This window comes from Egretta garzetta, unplaced genomic scaffold, assembly GCF_000687185.1.
Source record: "Egretta garzetta isolate BGI_Z169 unplaced genomic scaffold, ASM68718v1 scaffold14, whole genome shotgun sequence".
Lineage (NCBI taxonomy): Eukaryota > Metazoa > Chordata > Aves > Pelecaniformes > Ardeidae > Egretta > Egretta garzetta.
In genome coordinates, this window is record NW_009259588.1 from 449,733 (window position 1) to 471,121 (window position 21,389).

The 21,389-nt window shown below is 39.4% G+C and overlaps 1 protein-coding gene across 1 annotated transcript in view; it reads left to right on the forward strand.

The window, feature by feature from the left end:
• Positions 1-21,389, forward strand: part of COL15A1 (collagen type XV alpha 1 chain) — a 113,505-nt gene that overhangs the window by 29,844 nt on the left and 62,272 nt on the right. The window contains 7 exon segments of the mRNA XM_035893433.1: positions 1,934-2,041; positions 7,863-7,940; positions 10,026-10,088; positions 12,785-12,910; positions 17,756-17,818; positions 20,433-20,468; positions 20,973-21,116. Coding sequence (XP_035749326.1) covers positions 1,934-2,041; positions 7,863-7,940; positions 10,026-10,088; positions 12,785-12,910; positions 17,756-17,818; positions 20,433-20,468; positions 20,973-21,116 — 618 coding nt within the window.

Here is a 21,389-nt window from a genome sequence, read left to right on the forward strand (position 1 = left end):
AAGGGCTGTAACTCCACAGCCTCACACACTGCCATCAGTTATACTTCTACAAGATGGGGGTTTAGCCCCACCAAATCAACTCAGGAGTGCCATATCTGCTTTGCACTTGTGTCAAGAGCTATACGAGGGCCTGATGAGAGACAATCATCAGAAAGCACAAGGGAGACAACTGGTGTACCAACATACTAACATTCTTAGAGTGGTAATCCCACAAACTCTTCAGGCAGCCTTTGCAATGTTGCACCACCCTCCCAGCCGTCATGTTTGAACATGTTCAAAGCTGCTGGACTTCAGAACTCACATGCCTCTCTCAGTGGCTTCTGGATATCCACGATGTTTCACACTTCGTGTCCTTCTGAAGCATCAGCGCAAGATGTATCCAAACAAACAGAGGTGCAAACCAGATCACACTATGACACAGCATTTGTTACAGTTCTGCTTTGTTATTTTGTCACTGCATGACACATCAAGCTGTAGTTAATTATTTTTCTCTTTTGTTGGTTCTTTGTTACAATGCTTTATTTAGCTTTCTAACAAAGATATTTTATTTTATTTGGTTAACTGAAGAAAAAAAACTAACAATATTTTTTATCAGAGACTCAGCTACGTTGAAGCTTAAGCAGCAAAATGCTTTCTCTGTGTACTCTCTTTAGAAGGCAGCTCTGGTGCTGTAGCTGACTTCCTCAGCTTGCCAAGAGAGGGGGACCCAGGTTTCTAAGAGAAATTTATGATTTCCCAGTTGCAAGGAAAGTAAGAGGCATGGCATGCCATAAGCAGCTGTAGAAGTAGTCCAGCTCTGGTGAGGTTGGCTTTTTTGCAGAGAGGAACTTCAAAAAGAGGACATACTCAGACCAGACCTCTTCCAGGGCAAAAAAAAGTGCTTCATTGACCCTTCATAGACATGTGCTGCCATGTTGCCTGCTCATAAACTCAGCTGCTATTAACTTTCCAGATGTACCTGTCACCCCTCAACTCTTGTGCAGTAATTCAACTGCACCTTCTGCTTCATCCTTCCTTCTTTCCTTTCTCTGTGTTCCTCTATTTTACTCTTTCTTCTGTCACATTTGCTGTCATCTTCCTGTATTGTTCCTTCCTCCTTTCTCTGGATGACTCCCACCCATGCCTCTATAGGAAGAGCATATGTGTGTTATGTGTAGATAAGATGAACACATATAGAAAGGTTATTTGGGATTAATTTGACTGCTGAAGTTTAGAATGGAAAATGGTGTGAAATGCTATGTAGTACCACACATTCCCTGTCAGATACATGTCAGGAAGCATCCTACTTGGTAGAAACTTAATATATGCAGATGGTTCAAGGCAAAAAGGATTTCAGTAGAAGGTGGCAACAGGCTACTGCCAATGATATGACTTGGTGCACTCAGGGCAGCAGTTTGCAGTAGTGTGTTACAAATATATCTCACTACTCTCTTGACTATCACTTCTGTATGAAATGAAAAATAGATTTCTTCCAAGTGTTCATTTTCTCATAGTTTGAAAGTTGTTAGGGAAGAGGCAGAATTCTAGCCTGGAATTTACCTGCTGTAAGCATATTCAGCAACTTTGGAATAAATGAAGATTTTCTTACCTCTTACATAAGTAAATGGCTATGAAAATTTGAAGAGGACTTTTCAGACAGCTGTCACTATTTGTTCTAGTGGAACATTATAGTTTTCAAAATATCTGTCATCAGTGCTGCGTGGCCCAGTTGGTACCCTGTCAAATCCAAATCCAGCCTGCCAAGTGTTTCCATCTGTATCCCCCCAAACAGACTTCATTGCTGCTTCGTTGTGGGTAGAGTAGATGTGGCGAAAGGCACATTTTGTGCACTGCCAGCTGCATAGAGGTGCAAGCCCCATATCTCCTCCCACTGCACAAACCAAGAGTTACAATCTAGCATCCTCACATCCAGCCTCTGCTGCTTAGTGTACAGCCTGTTTAACCTGGTAATGTCTAATTAATTTTTTTTTCCTTTCAGGGTAAAAATGGACTTCAGGGGTTGCCAGGATTGAAAGGAAATGCAGACCTAAAAAGTGAAAAGGTATGTGTCCTGTTAATAACCAACAATTAATCAGATACCATTTATGCTTGGAAATGTGTTAACTTGGTACACTCTCAGAGAAAAGAAAAAAAACCAAAAAACTACTAATAATAGGGAATTACAGGAAGAATTTAAACATCCTGCTGTTCACTCATGAATCTACATTAAGGGCAGCCATAACAGAGCCATAAAGATTTTTCAAAAGTATGAATAAGCTTCAGCAGTAGAAAAAGTTGGGCTTTCACAGGAGAGCAAAGAAAGCGATATTTAACATTTAATAAAGAAAAGCCAATTGTTATATAAAACTGCTCCGTTGGCTAAGTGATTTAACAGAGGTGGTATAATCATATTACCCTTGCAAAATTAACATAATTGAAATAAGAGTTAAACCATCTGAAGTAACAACTTGTATCACTTCTGAGCTGAAGTGAGTTATAATGGATTAATCTATGATTATTAAAGCACATTGTACACAAAATTGGCATTCAGCTAGTTACTCCAAGTGCCAAATTAATAATTCATTTCCTGTGTTTACCAAAACAATTCAGGCTTCATAAATTCACAGACATAACCCAGATAAAGTTTATGTATTCAGATTCCATTTGAAAGGGTCCAGAATAATTCCCAAGTACAGACAGGTCACAAGACTGCATGGCAACACCCCATATCTCTGTCCAGCTGAACAGTCTGTATGTTGCAATGGAAGGATATGTTGGGCAAAGGGTTATCAAAAGCTGAAGAGGCATGAAGGCATGTCAGGTGGTTAGGAAGCATCTCAGGTACAACATGGTTGGGGACACTTTTGCACTCCCCTGGTGAAAGCGGCATGTCTGGGATTCATCTCAGGTACATGTTCACAAAAGCAGGCAGCATGGAGACAAACAGTAGAAGTCCATGCACAGTTACAGCGCTATCACCTTGAGGTTACAGAGACATGGTAGGGTAACTTACACCTGGAGTGTTGCTGGATACAGGCTCTTCAGGAAAGATAGGCTAGGGAGGCAGATTATCAGTAAGATGTTAAATCAGTTGGGAACAGGCATTAAAGGTGCTCTGTACAGGCATAGTTTCTGAAAGCTCTGAGCAGTCTCAGATCAGCAAAGGGCAGTTTGATGGACTTATTGAGCCAAGACTCTCTTTCTCTCCACTTTGTCTCTCCGTTCCTCCCCAGTCTTCACCCTATCCCTAATCCTGGACTGCACTGGCAGAGTTTAGGAGCAGAAATCAGAAGGCTCTAGACTGTAGGGGAAAAATTAATGGGAAGTAAGTTCCAGATTAAGGACTGTGGTGGAGGACTTTGACAAGGTGCTACTTACACACCTGTTGGTGCTAAAACCTGCAGCATGACTCAGAGAATCCCAGAATCTCTGAGGTGGGAAGGCCTCTCTGGAGCCTGTCTATTGCAGCACCCCTGCTCAAAGCAGAGGCAGCTAGAGCAGGTTGCTCAGGACCATGTCCAGTTTGGTTTTAATATCTTCAAGGCTGGAGATTCGAGAACCTCTCTGGGCAACCTGTTTGAGTGTTTGATCACCCTTACAGTAAAAATGGGGAGGTTGCACATTTAAATGGACTTTCTCATATTTCAATTTATGCCCATTCCCTCTTGTCCTTTCCCTGGATACCAGTGGGAAGAGTCTGGCTCAGTCTTCTTCATTCCCACCCATCACATATATATGCACATTGACAAGATCCCCCAAGTTGTCTTTTCTCTGGGGTAAATATATCTCTCAGTCTCCCCTCGTAAGTCAGAAGCTCCAGTCCTTTCAGTTGTCTTTGTGGCCTTTAACTGGGCTCACTTCAGTATGTCCCTGTCTTTTTTGTACTGGGGAACCCAAACCTGGACACAGTACTTCAGATGAATAAAGCAGAAGTGTAGCCTCCCTCAACCTGTTGGCAATGCAGCAATTGGTGCATGGTATCATATAAGTGTTCTGTGCTTCAGACACTGAAAGAAGTGATTGTGATACTACCAAGAACTGCAGTGCCATTAATCTTATTTGAAAAATATTACAGCAGTTCTAGATACATTTTAACAGTAGCATACTCTAAGTAGTGTGGCATAACTCATTGTGCTAGTAGAGTACAAGATAAACTAGGCTAAGGTTTCCAAAGCTAGAAAGAGTAACATGCACTGATTTATAGCAGTCATGTACCTGAAACTGTCCCTACTGTAGTGGGTCCCTCAAAATGATTACTGGGTTTGTAAATGGATGTCACTGCTATGACTTATGTGGCATTCAGTACGATAAGCTGTCAGGTAAATACCACAACACTCTTCATGATGGCATTATGAGATGATTTTTCCTTCCTTTCTGAATAACCTCCATCATATTTTCATATCATGCCAAAATGTGTTACTGATACAATCCCTTTCCAACAGACATGATTTTTTCTACAGCACTTCCCAATCAGCTCAGTGCTTCTAAGATAAATCACACAAACAGCACTGAGAACAGTAATATACTACTAATAACAATTCTATATGTAATATTAATAACTAGTTATATATACATCTTGGTATAACTCAAAGGCAAAGTATAGTTCAAGGAAAAAATACTCTGCGACAAATGAGTTAACGAGGTCTTGAGTGATGAACAATAAGTGTTAGGAACTAACATCAAAGCAAATGGAAAAGATTTCAATATTATGGTTGTTTACATTTCTTCTACTTATAAGCAAAGTGCAAATTAGCAAAAGAAGCTTTATTTTGCAGCTGCTGCAGTTGCAATGAGTGTTAGATAACCATTTTGATCTCCAGCAACAAGTGCTGCTCTACACTGCCAAATGAAACAGGCCCAGGAACTGACTGAATTGCTGATGGTTCAGACTTGCAAGCATGGTCCCTGACAATGCTTTGGCCCATGTCAAATACAGCTCTCTCAGATAATGCCTCAGCATTGTTCACGGGTAACATTGTTTGCTAACTGTTCCCAGTATGCTGCAAATGAGACTGTGCATAGGTTGGCTCTGTTCATTATACACACTCCTACAGCGCTACCCCAGCAGGCTTTTTACTCTCAAATTGTCATTACGCTGATGGATTGCAGTATAGTCCTCATGTTATTTCATGAAAATTGCACAAAAAACCCATACTCAAAATATGAGCTCGGAAAATACAGGGCTAAAAGGAGGCCCAGGGCCAAGTACCCAAGTACTATGAACACAGCCAGTCTGTCCTACCTGACCTCAGGGCCAAAGAATGGTCCCCAGCCTTATTTTATTGATTAGAATAGGCATCAGAAGGAGAACATTTTGGCAGCAGGAGAAGAAGCTTAGCCATTGTGAGCTAAGGCTGTATCTGGAAGCAAAAGGCTTCTGTAGTCTATTCCTGATTACTTATATGGCTATTTTAGTAGAGACATCTTAAGTTTTGTTTTCCACTTTTAAAATTGGGCTAATATTTTCAAGGGATACTTCAAAGAGGCATTATGAAGACAAGTTGGCAAACAGGTGTTAAAAATCCTAACAATATGTTCAAAAGCACCAAGGAACACTGAGAGCTTCATATGCAGAGCTTTTTCTTGGCTAACTGCTCTGATCCTCTTTTACACATGTGAATAATTAGTTGTCCAGAAAATTATTTCATTATCCCAATCAGTGTGATTCCAAGTACCCATTATGTTGATAGGGTGAGTAAAGCTTAAAGAATTGATCTGTGCACACACACACAAAATTCAAACCAGTTTTGCTCTCTAAAGATGGTCAGCACTTTTTCAGCATAATAATATTTAAATTTGAGAACAGTAGTAGGCTCCACCTGCCTGTTTCTGGATCTTCTCATTGAAAATGGAAAGCTGGGGATGAATGGGGTGCTACGTATCGATGGAGAGTGGGGAGCTGGCTGTCACTTTTTCACTGTGGTCCTTGTTCAGTGCAGAGATACAGCCATGAGATGCTCCTTGGGAATGGATACAATTAGGCTTCCTAGACATGACTGTGATCCAAATGTGAAAGCTGTTTTTTTTTTCTTCCTTGTAGTACACACAAAGTAGAAGAAATCTCATGAAAACAAGCACAAAACACTGTCAGGAGCTAATCACTGAAAAAAAGGAAGGGATGTGTTAAAATGAATTAAGAGTATCTGCAGATGTACATGCTGGCAGACAGTGAAAATAGCCCCAAATTAATTAAACACATTCTTTGTGAATATGACTGAAGTATCACTATAGGAACCATTTGACAAAGCCACAGGGAACAAAGAAATGAATGAATACATTTATCTAATGAATTTTCAAGTATAAAGAGCAAATGACCAAGAGGCAGGTAAAATTCAGTGTTTCCTACTTTGTGACTGAATATATGAATTTAGAGAACATAATTAAAATGCTTATGAGCCCAGATAACAAATTGGCAGGTCAGAAGGTAAAGCATAGATCAGTAGAAACTGGCTAACAGCGTCAGTTGTGTCTCACTTCCACCCCTTTAAGAAAGCTCAGTGCAACCAGCCTGGTTTCTGTCCTCTTGGTGGAAGGGGGCAAGGAGGTCACACCTTGCAGCTCTGCAGTGTCAGGGTGGATGAAATCTGTGCTACATGAAAGCATTGGTAGAGGGAAGGCTGAGCTTTTCACTCCCAATGGTGAAAGAAACTCTGGGATATGAGCAGTTACATGGCTCTTTCTTCCCCTCTAAACATACATCTGGCCTGGAACCAGGATCACCAGGTAGGAAGAATGTCCAAAACGCACATTGAGGAACTCCTCAATGGTGAACTGCAGCTGCTGAATGCTAAAGGCAAGAAATGTGAGACAGCCAGGGAGGGAGAGGGGGAAACTGGCATTTCCTGCTGGCATTCCCTCTGACAGATGTATCAGGTAAAAAGCAAGTGGGATCAACCACTTTTAGAGGTATACAAAACTTCAAAGAATGAAATTAAATGAGATTAAAAAAAATGCCAATCTTTTGATGAAAACAACGTGCATATTGAACAATCATAATGTTTTGGTCTGCCAGTTATTTATGAGCCTATTGGCTCCGTGTTAGGGGATGCAGAGGTACATCCTTCTCCCAAAAGAGTTTAAAACACAAAGGCCAAATCCTGCTTTGTGAATTTTCCTGAAAAAAGCACATAGATAGTTGAGAATTAAAAGATATGTTATAAAAGACTTTCAACTTAAGATTAAAAAGGTTGAGGCACAACCTCAACTCTTTAGTGAAAAATGCTGGAGTTGAGCAGAAAATTTAATAGAAGTTGTAAATATCTTAAGCAGAAGCACTTCAAACTAACCTCAGTAAAATGTCAGTGATGATGTGAGAAAGTAAAAGAAGAAAACATAGTAATAATTATGAGAGAAAACGACACAGTTCTGAACAGGGCTTTTCATTGTGTTGGCAGTAGATAAAGGTCAACACATAGAAGAATAATCATGACATGCTGGTGTTGGAAAAAGCATTAGAGATGGTAGCAGTAAAATGAAGAAATTTACTTATGGAGTACCATGGTGTGATCACACTTTCTGCTTATTCATGGCGGGGGGAGAGGCGAGTGGTCATATAATATACCCTAAAAGTGCAGGATCCACAGTAAAACATTATTCTGACAAGAAATATATACTGTCTAATGCTGTTAATGCTGCTTGCACATTTGGAAATTCATTGCAGAAGTAGAAAGGGAAAAGTCCTTTGTTTGCCAACACAAAGATCATGTTTCTTGGGAGCTTGTCTTAGAAATGAACAAAGTTCAGCTCTGCTCATAGCATCTAAGTAGATGCTTCTGTAGTTTCATGTGTCTAAAAATCCACACAGATTGCAGCTAGTGCTGAAAACCACTGTTCTGCATTTATATTATTAAATCCTTGCTGTTTTATCTTCATTCCTGTTTTAGGGTGATGCTGGTGAGGGATTGCCAGGACCCCCTGGACTACCAGGACCCACAGGACCATCTGCTCCTTCCAGAGGATTAGTAAGTATTTGGGGTTCTCTGTCAATGAGCTCAGCTTGCCATAGAGGAATCCAGAACTAAATAGGAGGTTTTCTCAGGGAAAGTAGCCTGACTGCCACAGAGGTAATCATGTTTTCTATAACACTCATGCAGAAATGAACATAAATGTCTGGCTAAAGTGTGTGAGTACTGTAATCTACATAAACACCCAGTATTCGTATTTTAAAAAGCCAGTCAATGTGTGTGTTCTCCTGTGCAAAAGCAATAATATATGGGAGAACAAGAGATAAAAATTTCCTCAAAAAGGCATTATAAACCTGAATTATTCATTTCTTCCCACTACTGAACACAGAAATGGTTTGACAGTCACTTACGTTTGCTGCCATTAAATACCACAACACATACCAGCATGGTGACAATGTTCATATTTTGAATGCTCAGTACTCAGGCAATGTTAAAGAATATGTTTCAGATTCATCTCTCTTCTGTACTTGGACCTTTCGCACTGTTTCCACGAGGCTAGATGTGTACGCAGCTGAAGAAGGAATCTGGCCTGAATGTTCAATTCATGGTGTGGGAGCTGATTTTACACATAGACATGGCCCACCACTGACACCACACAAAGTCCTGTGGTGATCTTTTAAACAAAACTATCTGTCAGACTGAGTACTGTGAGTATTTAGCAAGATAGTTTGCAACTTATACTGGTGACCAAAATGAACTATATGCTCCCCTGATGTAGGGTCTGATAAATTACACCAATCTGTTTCTGTAGCATAAAAATAGAGCAACAGTGTTATGAAGGACTGCACTATTTAGCCTCTACTGGTACTGACTTCAAGAGATCACTAGGACAAGTGCTCCAGTCCAACAGCTTTTCTCACCCAAAGACCATTTCTCTAAATGTAACAGTGAACACCAGGTCCTGCACCACCTTTACTTTCTTGTTGTCTGTGACAGCAAGTTTCAAAGCCTTTTGTTCTGGAGTGAAGTGAAAGAAGTCTCAGTGGAGCCAGGGAATGCATCCCTGACTCCTGGGCTTTTGAAACAATAGCTTTGGTACTATTATAGTTGATTCAGGTGCTAGTTCTTGGTGTACTTTGGGCTGTAGTTTACAAAGCATACGCAGCTATGAAACTCATTAAGAACTTGCAATGGGAATCTATAGTTAATTTACTTTTATATGAGCTGACATTATTTCATTTTAAATGTGGTGGAACTCACACATGTAGAAAAGTCATATTTCAATTGCCGAGTTCGTTTGTTGCACATCTTGATTTATTCCTTTTAATTTCTAAAATTATGAGTTCTATAAAACTTTTATACTAAGTTCTATAATTTAAAAAAATGGATAACTGGACTTCATTTCACTTTTCTATATATACTATACAGACAAATCATGGCAAATTTTCCATGAAAAATGCTTTTTTTTCTTCAAAGGTTTTAAAAAATTCTTTGGCAGTATGTATACTGACTATAGGCTGCACTATAGGTTCCATAATATAGGAAGATGGTTTGAAGCTGAAGAAGCTTGAAACTATGAAATTGTCTTATAGATGGGTACAACTAGATTGCAATACTAAAACCAAACTGTTTTTCTAACAAAATATTTTAGAAAATTCTTTAGGATATTAATTTCCCTTCATAAAATGCCTCTTCGGATTCCAGCTGTAGGAATCTCAGACTTTGGCTTTTGAACTAAGAGGCACACTCTAGGAAACAGTGGCTATCTGTTATGCATGGTTTTTAGGATATTCTTGATTTTGACAGGTATATTTCCAAAGTTAAAATTTGTCTGAGGTGTTGCTTTATCTTCAGTTCACTTAAACAGTCAGATAGCATGTGTGTCATGCAGGATTGTTGTCACTGAATTCAAAGAGCATCTGCAGGTAAATATAAAGCTGAGTGTCTACAAAATACAATGGTATGAAACACCAGAAGCATGATTGAAATATTTTTGTTGTATTATAGTTTATTTCACCAGTGACAGTCTGCTGCAAGGATATAACTACAGGACTATAACTGTATTTGCAGTAATTGGCAAGTGATATTTTCATTTGTCATCTTAAGAAGTAATATTTTAGAACAGCATTCTCCTAATTTCAGAATAGAGTGGAACCTGAAGGATCGGGTTCTGGAGACATTGATGGAGAGACTGAGGTCTTAAGAGTAAGTATATATTGAAGTTTATTTCTCATTAGCATAATAAAGAGCTTTACTTTACTTTTCCAGATGGTAGACACAATGCAAATTTTGTACGTGCTTAAATCACAGCATCCAGAAATGCTTTGCAGGGCTTCATTTCAAGATCTGGAATGGCTGAAGTGTATGGGATTGGGGAAGAAGTGTGAGAAAGAAAGAGGACAACAAAGAAATAACGGCAAGAGGACTTTTTAAAATGAGAAAATGCTTTTAATCTTATTCTGAGAAGACAATAAAGAGGAGAGAGATGGGAATGATACTATTCTTTCCTTTTTAAATTTGGATACCTGTTCTAAAAAAATCAGTACGTCTGTATGAAATACTTTACACTGCAACTTCCACTGCTGATCCATTTTGATGGTCATTTGAACTTCCCTGTATCCTTGCCTTTGTGAAGAATTGTAACGCTGTCACGTCAAGGCTGGCTAGCAGAGAGAGATGCTTTGTCTTAGTGAAAATTAGTAAGATTTTGATGCACATGTTCCTGAATGAGGTTCTCTGGGATGTGTAACATGGGAGACCAGACTTCTGCCATTGGGAAGGAGTATTGATGCTAGTAAACGTGAGTCTTGGTCTGTTAATGTACACTTGTCCATTAGTTAAACTGGGACAGTCAAAGCAGTTGCTGCATTAGACCTTCACCTCATCCTTCTCCTGGAGGTGTCTATCTCAGCTTCAGAAAGAGCTTATACGGCTTGTAAATCTACTAAACTACTTAGTTTTGCAGATGTAATATTCAGGAAAGTCAGCATCAGTTTCAGTTCATTTCAGTAGGCTGTGCTGTAAGATGCAGCTGATTCACAAGCTTTCAGCTGTGCCTGGGATCAGCAGACTCCAGGAACAGAGCAGAACAAGTGGGATGATGAGTACTGGTTTAACATTTTAGCTTAGTCTGTCACTCTTAGAATTATGTGTCAAGAGCCTCAAGTAAGCTTTGTTTTACGGACTGAATTGGTGCATTGGTCTTGTGCTTTCCCTTCACAGAGAGTTGACGTATTATGAGAGACAGTACTCAGATGAGCATGGTTCTGGATTAAAAATGGGGCATCTGGCTTGTTTTTCTTGCTCTGCTTCTGAGCTGTTGAGTGGCAATGGAAATATTTGGAGTGGGGATTTTTTTCTACTTATTTTTTGCTGGACTATTTTTTTTCAGAGATGAGGTTATCATTCCTATACAACCTGCACAGAACAATGTGCCTTTTTTGGGAAAAATAGCATCAATTAACTAGAACTTGCTGCCAGATCTGGAATTATTGTATGTTTTGTTTTATTCTTGAGCCACTTCTTCACCCATTATCTCTGGACAGTCAGACAGATCTACTTTTACCATCTTGCTGTTGAAAATCCAAGTAGCATTCGATAGAATATATATAGCAGTTGCAAATAATGTGGTTTTCCATCCACAGAACCAGATATATAATGAATCAGGCGAGGTGTTACAGATAAAGTTAGGAAAATGAGAAGTCAAGTGGTTGAAGATGAAGAGACATAAATGAGACGACTTTTATTGATCCATCTAGATGGAGTGAGAAGTAATCTTTCATGCAGTCTTTGGGATGCGGCATTTCCACCTTTTGTTTAGAAGTTGTTTCATCAATAAGACCGCAGCTTTCTGGGGAATGAACTCCCTGGATGTCTGTCTCCTATAAACTCCAGAATGGTATAGCTTTCTGAGGCCTCTGTTTTGCAACACTTCTAGTGATATTTTTCATTTTCTCAGACTGATTTCTGTCTCAAGACTTCTTTTCTGTTTCTTCTTTCCTCCAAAGTGCTGAATACCTTATTCCCAAGGCTCTTCAGGACGGTATTGCCACATGCTGAAAGTTAGTTGTCTTGCCTCTTTAGATGCCCTATGTAATTAACGAGACAGATGAGTGTTGGAATGGCTCCCTGCAGAAGGCTCTCTTGACTGTACTGAAAATCCAAGATGACCACCTTCCTAAGAGAATCCTGTAGATGACCCTAACTCAGAATTAAAGAGTTCTTGTCTTCAAGTGCCGTGCCCCAAAATTTCAAACTGTCCATGTTGCCTGCTGATGCAATCAGTAATAAGGATGGACTTGCACATGAGAGAGAATATTTGCAAATATACTATTTCTCCTAAAGTAACATTTAATTCATTTTATTAAATTTAAATAGATCCGCTCATGTCCACGCAGGACAGATCTTTGGAGCAGAGGCAATTTTCACAGCACTAAGCAGTCAGCTCTTGACCATGAGTACAGATTCTCAATGCTCCAGCAATAGCATGGAAAAACCCTTTGAAATTACTTGAGAAAAAACTATCCCCTTCCCTCTGTTCAGTGATCCCTTGATCTCATTTTGGTTAAGTGTCTTAACATTACGTCGATCACTGGGATATCTCTAAGGTCTTTACTGGGTTACAGAGAGCTGACACAGAATGTTTTAGTTTTTAACTTTCTGACTGCTGTTGTATGCCATGAGGTAGTACAATTCAGAGAGCAAGGATGGAGGAGGTCAGTCTGACCCTATGTAGGGAATGTATCTGTGAAACTAAAATTGGTTCTTAATGAAGCAGAAGAGAGATGGTAACCCAAGCTGAGAGTTTTATGAATCTGAAGAGTCCATGTGAGCTTTTCCTGTTCCATATATGACATGAACCTGGCTAGGGCCATTTCTAACAATGCTGCTGATTTATCCAGGGTCTTCCTGGGCCACCAGGCCCTCCAGGACTGCCTGGTCTTCCAGGAAAGCCAGGAACTGACTCACGTGTAGGACCTCCTGGGTCACCAGGGGAAGATGGAGCTTCTGGTGAACCAGGCCCTGAAGTAAGTACCCATTTGTGCACAAATATTAATGTTGTTTCTGGCCTATAACACTAAGTTTTAAGGCTTACAGTCTGTATAATTCTTAATAATATTGAAGAATATTTGTAATTTAAGAGCTTGATTTCACGCACATTTTTTACAAAAAAGTGACAAAATAAATGTCCAGTTAACCAAAGCCACTCCACAGCAGGATGTACATTTGGCAGACAGAGGCTGGTGAATCTGGACTAGAATAAATAAAAAGTAAGGATGTTTTTACCAGCACTGAATAAGGCTAAGGATTATTTTTCCTGTGGTGCTTCCAGTAAAATGAAGTTTGCTAAATCACTTCTAGAATTTGCAGGGAATTTTTAGCATAAATTGAATTTTCCTTTTTCAGGAACTCTGTTCCTTCTTTTTCTTGAGCTAGGTAGAAAATTTATTCTTGTGGACATGTGAAATAGAGTTCTACTGTAAAAAGCATTGCTAAAAGTTTGAGTGTTACCTGTTTGTTAATAAATCCTCAGTAAAATGTTTTTTCAGTGAAGAAAACAATTTTTTTAGCATTGATCAGCTCTGTGAATCCTCTCTGGAAATATATTTACTAATATGGTTCCCTTATTCCCTATCAACCATCTGGCAGTACCAGTTCTTCCCAGGCCTAGATTTGATCTGTATGTTCACCATTCAAAGTGGGTCACCATTGCTATATCTGACAAGGCATAATTAGCAAATATTAATGGAGTGTATTTGTGACACATGTTAAAGAGGAGATCTTACTGCATCTCAGCTGAGCTTGGGTTTTTTTGAGGATAACCTAGTCAGGAATTAATTGAAGATCTAAAAAGGTGGGTACAGCAAATTTTAAGTGTCTGGCCATCGAAGTGGAAGACAACATCCTTTGTGCAGAGAGAAATAAAGCACCTGAAAAATCTTTAAAATGGGATCAGAGAAGAATGTGCATGGGAAGCAAATGAAAATCGAGAGCTGAGGATGTAGCTACCCTGCAGAGAAATGCTGAGAATAGCCTGAATTATATATATGATATCTCACTTAGAGTTGCAAGGAAGTACTTCGATCCAATACCTCAGAGCCCTATCTTGAAAACTAGTCCTTTTCTCTCAGGAGCTGAGTCTCATTCTCTCAGGCTACAAGGAAGTATAAACATCACAAACTTTTGTTCATCCAAGTTTAGGTCCTTGCAAGACAGAGTATCCACTCAACACATGTCAGAAATTAGGGTAATTTTTGGACTTCAGAGTTTCAGAGTGTTCCCTCTTGGAATAAATTGTATCCCTATGAACCTCACTAAATTAAAGCCTTGATAAACAGAGTGCAGAAGATGTATCTGTACATAGGCCATTGTTTTGCTGAGCTACACACAGTTTCAGCATTTGCTGCACTCAAGTGCTTTGGCTGTGTTTTGAGTATTTGCTTGGTTATTAATTGAAATGTTTTTGTTTTACAATTTTACAGGTGATTGATAAGGCAGTTAGTGGTTCTGGCCTGTTAATAAGATGCTTTGCTAAGGTGAAATAACCTGGTCCCACAGAAGTAGGGACAAAAATCTGTATTTTTCATCCAGGCTTTTCACTAACATGTTTCAGAAAAGGCCTCTTCTGTGTATGCAAAGGAGCTTAGACAACTGGGTTGCACCATAATTAACAGTTGTAGTCCAGATCCTTAGAAATGTGTCACTGACTTAAATTTGAAAATAAATATAAAACATTTATTAAATTAATATATTGTAAAAATTTTGCTTTCTTCTGTTACTCTTTGCTTTCTAGAAATTATCAATGGATTTTTCAATGGTTTTATGCAGTAACTGTGGTAAGATCATGTTCTGTATTCTCAATGGTTTGTTCTCAGTGCTATTTACAGTTAGCCTCTGATCCAACAACAAGATGCACTCAGGACATGTTTGTCCTGAAGTTACAGTAGCCTAGGCCAGATCTTGTAGACTCCAGGTAAGTGTGGGAGTAGTCAACAGTGCTCATGCAACAGCATGGAGCTCAGAGCCTGCCCATCACAAAACCAACAAGGTTGGCCTGCACTGAACTTCATGCTGCTACAACAACAGTGACAACCTGCACAGGCTAATTTAATGTACTCCTGACATATCCTGCAAGGAAAATCCTTAAATGTCCCTGGAGCTCCAGTGGTTTCTGTCTCATTAAACATGTCTAAACTGCAGGGCCTGGATGTGCTTCTGTGTTTTAGATTGCTGACCTTATCATATCCTGAAAGCGTAAAAGGATAGTTTGCAGCTGCCTGCAGTGCCTTTCCACCTACATCCTTCTTACAGCATGGTTTCCTTCCAAGAAAATCCCAATGACTGGGAAGGAAAGAAGTGTCTGTTCTAGAGGATGTAGGGAGCAAGACAAAAAGATGTATTGAGAGCACACTTGCCCCACTAGGTATGAGGAAACTTGCCATTAACAACCCAAAGGCTATGATAGCAGGAAACCATTTTGGATTCTTTCCTATTCTTAATTGCTTTAATTAAGGAATTAAGACCTGAACCTTATGGTCTAGTTAGGTGGACTGACAACAGCTCTCCAGTGTCCTGCACAGTGGCCACACTTCTAGCGCGGCTTCCCTGTGTTCTGCTTATCCTGCCGTACACACGGCCTATCAGTCCTTCCTGGATGTTTTCTGCATTGATTGCAAAGGGAAGAAGTTTCCACAGACCAGCCAGCCTTTTTCAAACTCCTTTACAATATGCCAGACCCTCCCCAGCAGTGAAAGAAGGAGATGAGGAGCTCATCCATGAACATAGCCCGGACCAGCACTGGATAGGTTACTGTCTTTATCACAGTACTTGACTCCAGGACAGAGCTTGCTTACTTGCTTTATGTATTCATTTTTTTATTGTCCTGTTATTATTTCCCTAAAATTATAAGCTTTGCTGAGAATCCATGAGATCAGCCTCGTGAGACTGAGTCCTTTTTATTTGCTGTTTGGGTTGTGAAATTTAGGATCTCTGACAAACACGTTTTCATGTTTGTGGGTTGTCCATTTGTAACCAAAAGCTAGAAACTTGTTATTTCAGTTAAAAGCTGAGATTCTCACCTGACTGTGGGGAGGATTCCCAATGTTACTAGACGTCCAATTACATTTCAAGACTATAACGTTGCTGGAGAGTAATAACAAACTTCTTGAAGTGGGTTTTTTTAAGATGTGCCTTAAATGTTTTCCACTAAGTGCTGTGAATACTTCAGACTACGAGAATTGCAAGTACTAAAGACCATGGCACTGCAGTGGTTTAGGCATATGCTTCATTGTACTGTTTGTCTCACTTTAAGCACAGAGACGCCCTTCTAGAATACAACCAGGAAAAAGGCATAGATTTATTACATAAATGCAGTGCCTGGCCAGTCTTTCCTTGTTTTCAATTATTTAATTTCCTTATTTTTTATTTTAATTTTTCAAAGGTAAACTATTCCTAATCATATCTAGTCACTGAATGACTGGCTTAAACCTAAAGAAAAAATCGTGTCCTCTGGGAGTTAGGAGAGTATCAAGTGTTCTAAAATGTTCTGCAGAGACCTGTCATGAAAATGCCTATTTTGTTAACATTTCTCAGAACCACAGTATCTTCAGAACCACAATATCCTTGGAGAATAATTGGAGGTCTTCTGTTCTCTAATTCAGACTGTGTTGCTCCCCAGCGCTCATATATTTGAAACTGATAATCATTTATCAGTAAAATGAGGATGATTAGCATCTTAAGGCTTACTATCAGAAGCAGTCTGCTTTATGACCAGGCATATTTTCCCATAAGAGAGGATAAAAATTGTAAAAAGAATACAAAGACAGTATGGAATCAATAAAAGGCAAGCAAAAATTAAAAATGTATTAAAAAAAACTGTAATAACCACATTCAGGCAGTCAGCTTCAGCATGTGATACAGTGATCAAAACTAGTATCAACTGCTTTTCATGCTTAAGATACAAAAAAACCCAAAACGCATATAAACTTGCAGCATATCTGAAAAATAAGAGTGCATCCAAAAGGCAAAAACAGCGGGAAAAAGGTATGGAGAGCAGGGAAAATGAGGCCTTTGTGACCATTCTGAAAACACCAGAGAAAAAGTTCTCTAGCTCCTTCTGCAACCATTTATATCCTTCCCCAAAACAGATGAATAAATAAATGGATAAAAAGTTCTCAGAGGACAGAATGCACACCTATAAACTTCATTAAAGGCTTTCAGAGTCCAATTTTAAAAACATAAGGCATGCAAATATGCATGTAACTGTTCCATTCCTTGCATGTATGGTTACTGTGGGCTAGACTTCAGTACCTGTATTGTTTGACTGGTTGACTCTACAAAGCCAGTTCTTCCCAGCCTGGCTGCTCAGTCAAATGGATGCAATGTGTTGGATACAACACAGAAAATCAGGAGGAGAACTAAATATACATTTTTCAAGGCAAAATTGAAGTGAGCCTGGGTTGCTTTCTGACTTTGTCAATATCAATGTTTTCTCAGCTAGCTCTCGTCTGGCACTGAGGTTGCTAAAAGTGTAGATGGGGATTTCAACCCCTTTGCATCTGTAGTAGTGTTGTCAAAACCTGCTCTGATAGCAGCATTATTTTGCCTTCTAACTTTATATTTACATTATGATGGTTTATATTTTTATTATTATTTTGTGATTGTTTGATATAGTTTTCTATAAAATATATTTAAATACTGTTTTGATACAAAGTCAAACTCTCAGAAGACAAGAAATACAAATGTTAGAACTTAATGGTGTTAGGTGCTACCTGGTGCTACACATTAGTCTTTCATAATGCTGTATCTTACATGCGTGTGCTAGGAAAAGGGCTCTCAGGTGGCATTTGCTTTACATTTACTATCATCTACAGGGTCCTCAAGGTCCTCCTGGTCCTGATGGAGTGGCTGGCCCACCAGGACAGAAGGGACAAAAGGTAAGTTAAACGTTTGTCTTGCTCCTACTTCAGTGGAAAATTTTTGTCAATTCTAGGCTGTAAAAATCATAAATACTTGTCCCTGCAACAAGTGTTGGCTGGCTTCTTTTTTTTTTAATTGAATCCAGCTGCCAATGGCTTATTAGAACACATTTCAAAAGGTGTATTCAGAAATCCAGAATTCCCTATTGGGTACAGTCTCATTTTCTGCAGCATGCAATATTCGAAATGCAATATGAGCTACTCTGTTGTGATTCGCCAGTAAAATGCCAGTTATGACTGGACTCTTGAAGGTGAGTCTGTAGGGGGAAGTAAAGAGCTCCAGCTGTCCCAGATTGGTGCAGACTGACAGCATATTCCCTGCAGAAAGCACCCTCTGTGGCATGTGTGTATACCAGGGCAACTGGAATTGCTTAAGTTTAAGTTCTGTGGGCCATGGACATATCACGTTTTGTAGACTTCTGCAGCAGCCTGTATTTGTCTTAACTGCTGTCTACTGCACTGCTGCAGCCCCCAGCTATGATGTTCCACCCTGACATTTGTGGCAGTTCCAGCCTTCACTCACCCCTTGATGAGGCATTTCAGCATCCTGACCTGGCAGCAAAGGGTTACTTCGTTTTCTGTTGACTTGCTGCACTGGTTGGCTTCATGCATGATTAGATGAGCATTATGTCCAGCAAAAGGGAAGGAGTGAGGAACATGTAAATGAAAGCAAGGGATCATAACATCCAGCGGACAGATTTTCTTGTATTGCTATAGAACCAAAACCTACATACTGCAAAATTGCCACTCTTTTCAAGTTTCCCCAAATTACTGCATCCGTTTTTTTTGCACCCCACTTCAAGAAGGATGTGGAGAAGACAGAGACACTACACCAAAGAACTATGGAGATGGCCCCTGCCTTGAGTGCATGACCAATGAGGAGAGGCTGAAGGAGCTCAAACCATTTAATCTGGCAAAAAGACACAAGTATGGCCAACAGATATAAAGATATAATTATAACCCTTTAATGAGGGCTAGTGAGACTGTGTTTGAAATACTGAACCCATTTTTTTGCACCCCACTTCAAGAAGGATATGGAGAAGGCAGAGACAAAGACTACAGGAAAATTTCATCCTCTAGTGAGCTTCTATACCACACTTTATACACAAGAACTTGAAATGTATTCCCACGTGTACATTGAAAGCTCACATACTGTAAGGGAAATGAAAAGACGAGTCTTAAATGGCCGGAATATTTTTATTTACTTATTTGTTTGTTTATTTATTTACTAAATCACAAGATTTTTTTAAAAATCTCTTCTGGAGGCTGGGGAATCTGAGTTGTGATTTCAAAAGCCCGAGGCTGGTAAAACTGCAATTCACATGGGAACTAACAGCTATCCAGAAAATGCAGTATGCATGTTACAAAGCAGGCATCCAAAACTTGTGTCCATTGTAATCAGTGGTATGTGTTTTGCATAAAGGAGTCTAAGAATAGAAAGAAGTCTAGCTGAATGAAACTGAACCTGAAGCACATACTGTAGGAAGAGACTGATCTGGAAAGGCAAGGAATTGGAAGAAAAATTAAATTTAAAAAAAGGGCATAATCCCCCCAAAAAGGACAAAATCTTAAATGTTTTGCTGCACTGAGCCCGTTTTCTGCATTGTGTATATTTGATAAACGTTTAATTAGAAATGAAGCACTACATATTTGCACCTGCTCAATACAATCCCCAGCACCTTGGGATAATAGGCTTTTTCCATTTCTACTATTCATTTGTTCTGAAAACCTTGATTTAATTTTTATCACAATATCTATTTTTAATCACTATTCCACGTTAATCCAGAGACGATTACAGGGAGAAACTGCAGGATGCACTGAAAGTAAAGTCAATTTGTTCCTTGGAGCAAAATTCAATGTGGTTTTTTGCCATTGCTTTGGGAAGAAAACATCATTATCATTTTACTCCTGGTGCTTACTTATTTTTTCAGATCTTACTCAAGCAATATTTCCGTTGAATGAGTAAGGACAGGAGCTTGCCAATATAATGATTAATTTTGTTAGATTCAGTGCAATTTAGAAAAGAAGTATTTGCATGCTGTGACTTTCTGTCTATTCCATGAACTAGAATTGGAAAAACCAGTGTCTAAATAAAGTATCTAAAAGCAAACCAAATAGCTAGATTGCTGCAGAGGAGCCTTAAAATCATACTAGTCATCATATCCCTTGTTTGGAACTGTGCCCTAGGCAACTTGTGTGGGATCAGTTTCTGCTTCTGTTATATCCCATGAGAGTTTTGATATTTAAGTTCAGAAGCATGAGGATGTGACCCATAATGCTTAATTCTGTGTGCTCCAGACCTTTGAAATCTGCAGCAATAATTGAAATACAAAATTGCATCCTGTCTGCATATCAGACCATAGCTATTCATTTGTTATTATAACTCCTGAATAATAGTTTGTTTTCTTTTTAACTAAGAGATCTAATGTTTCATACAAAGGACATTATGACATCAAATTAAACAACACAGAAATCTGTGGGTATTTCAATTAAGCAAAAATATTATAAATGTGGGGGGTTTGCCTGTCTTATGCTCTTACTGTAAGTAATTAGGATTTATTTTCTTTTACAGGGTGATCAAGGTCTTCCTGGTTCTGTTGGTCCAAAGGTAAAAAAGAAGTCTTTATGGGATAACAGTATCACTCTAATACAGCACACTACTGAAAAGGGCTGAGAAGTCTAAAAGATTGTGAAAACTTATGAAGTCAGCAAACTTGACTTCTCAGTTGGCCAAAGTACTTCTTTAAGAAGTGTGGCCAGGAGGTTGAGGAAGGTCATTCTTCCCTTTACTCGGCTCTCATGAGACCCCACCTGGAGTACTGTGTTTAGCTCTGGGGCCACCAGCATAAGAAAGACATGGATCTGCTTGAGCGGATCCAGAGGAGGGCTATGAAGATGATCGGGGGATGCTCCCTCCCTGGGAGTGTTCAAGACCAAGTTGGATGGGGCTTTGAGCAACCTGGTCTAGTGGAAGGTATCCCTAACCCATGGCGGGGGGGTTGGAACTAGGTGATCCTTAAGGTCCTTTCCAACCCAAACCATTCTATGATTCTACTTATTTGCATCCACTTATGCATGTTCAGTGTACCAATAGACTGACCTTTTATTTTAGGGTGATACTGGAGTCACTGGATCAATAGGCCCCAAAGGAGAAGCTGGTGCTATTGGGTCTCCTGGGAAACCTGGACCACCAGGACCTCCTGGGCCCCCTGGACCTCCTGGACCCCCAGGACTAAGTTACAGTTTCGGATTTGAGGTATTTTGCTATTATGGGGTTTACCATAGCTAAGGGTCTGCTTCCTTCAGAGGAGGGAGAGTGTAATCACCTGTATATTTCACAGCTATTTAAAGCTGAATTGATGACAGATAAAGTCATTTGCTCCAGATTGAAATTTGCCTAGGAGTAGCCTACAATTCCTTTTACATTTGATCATATAATTGACCATGCTTAGACCATGGAAGTAATTGATTTCTTATTCATTAAACTGTTCAGTAGTAACAGTGTTCAGATGCTAATTCTTGATGCTTA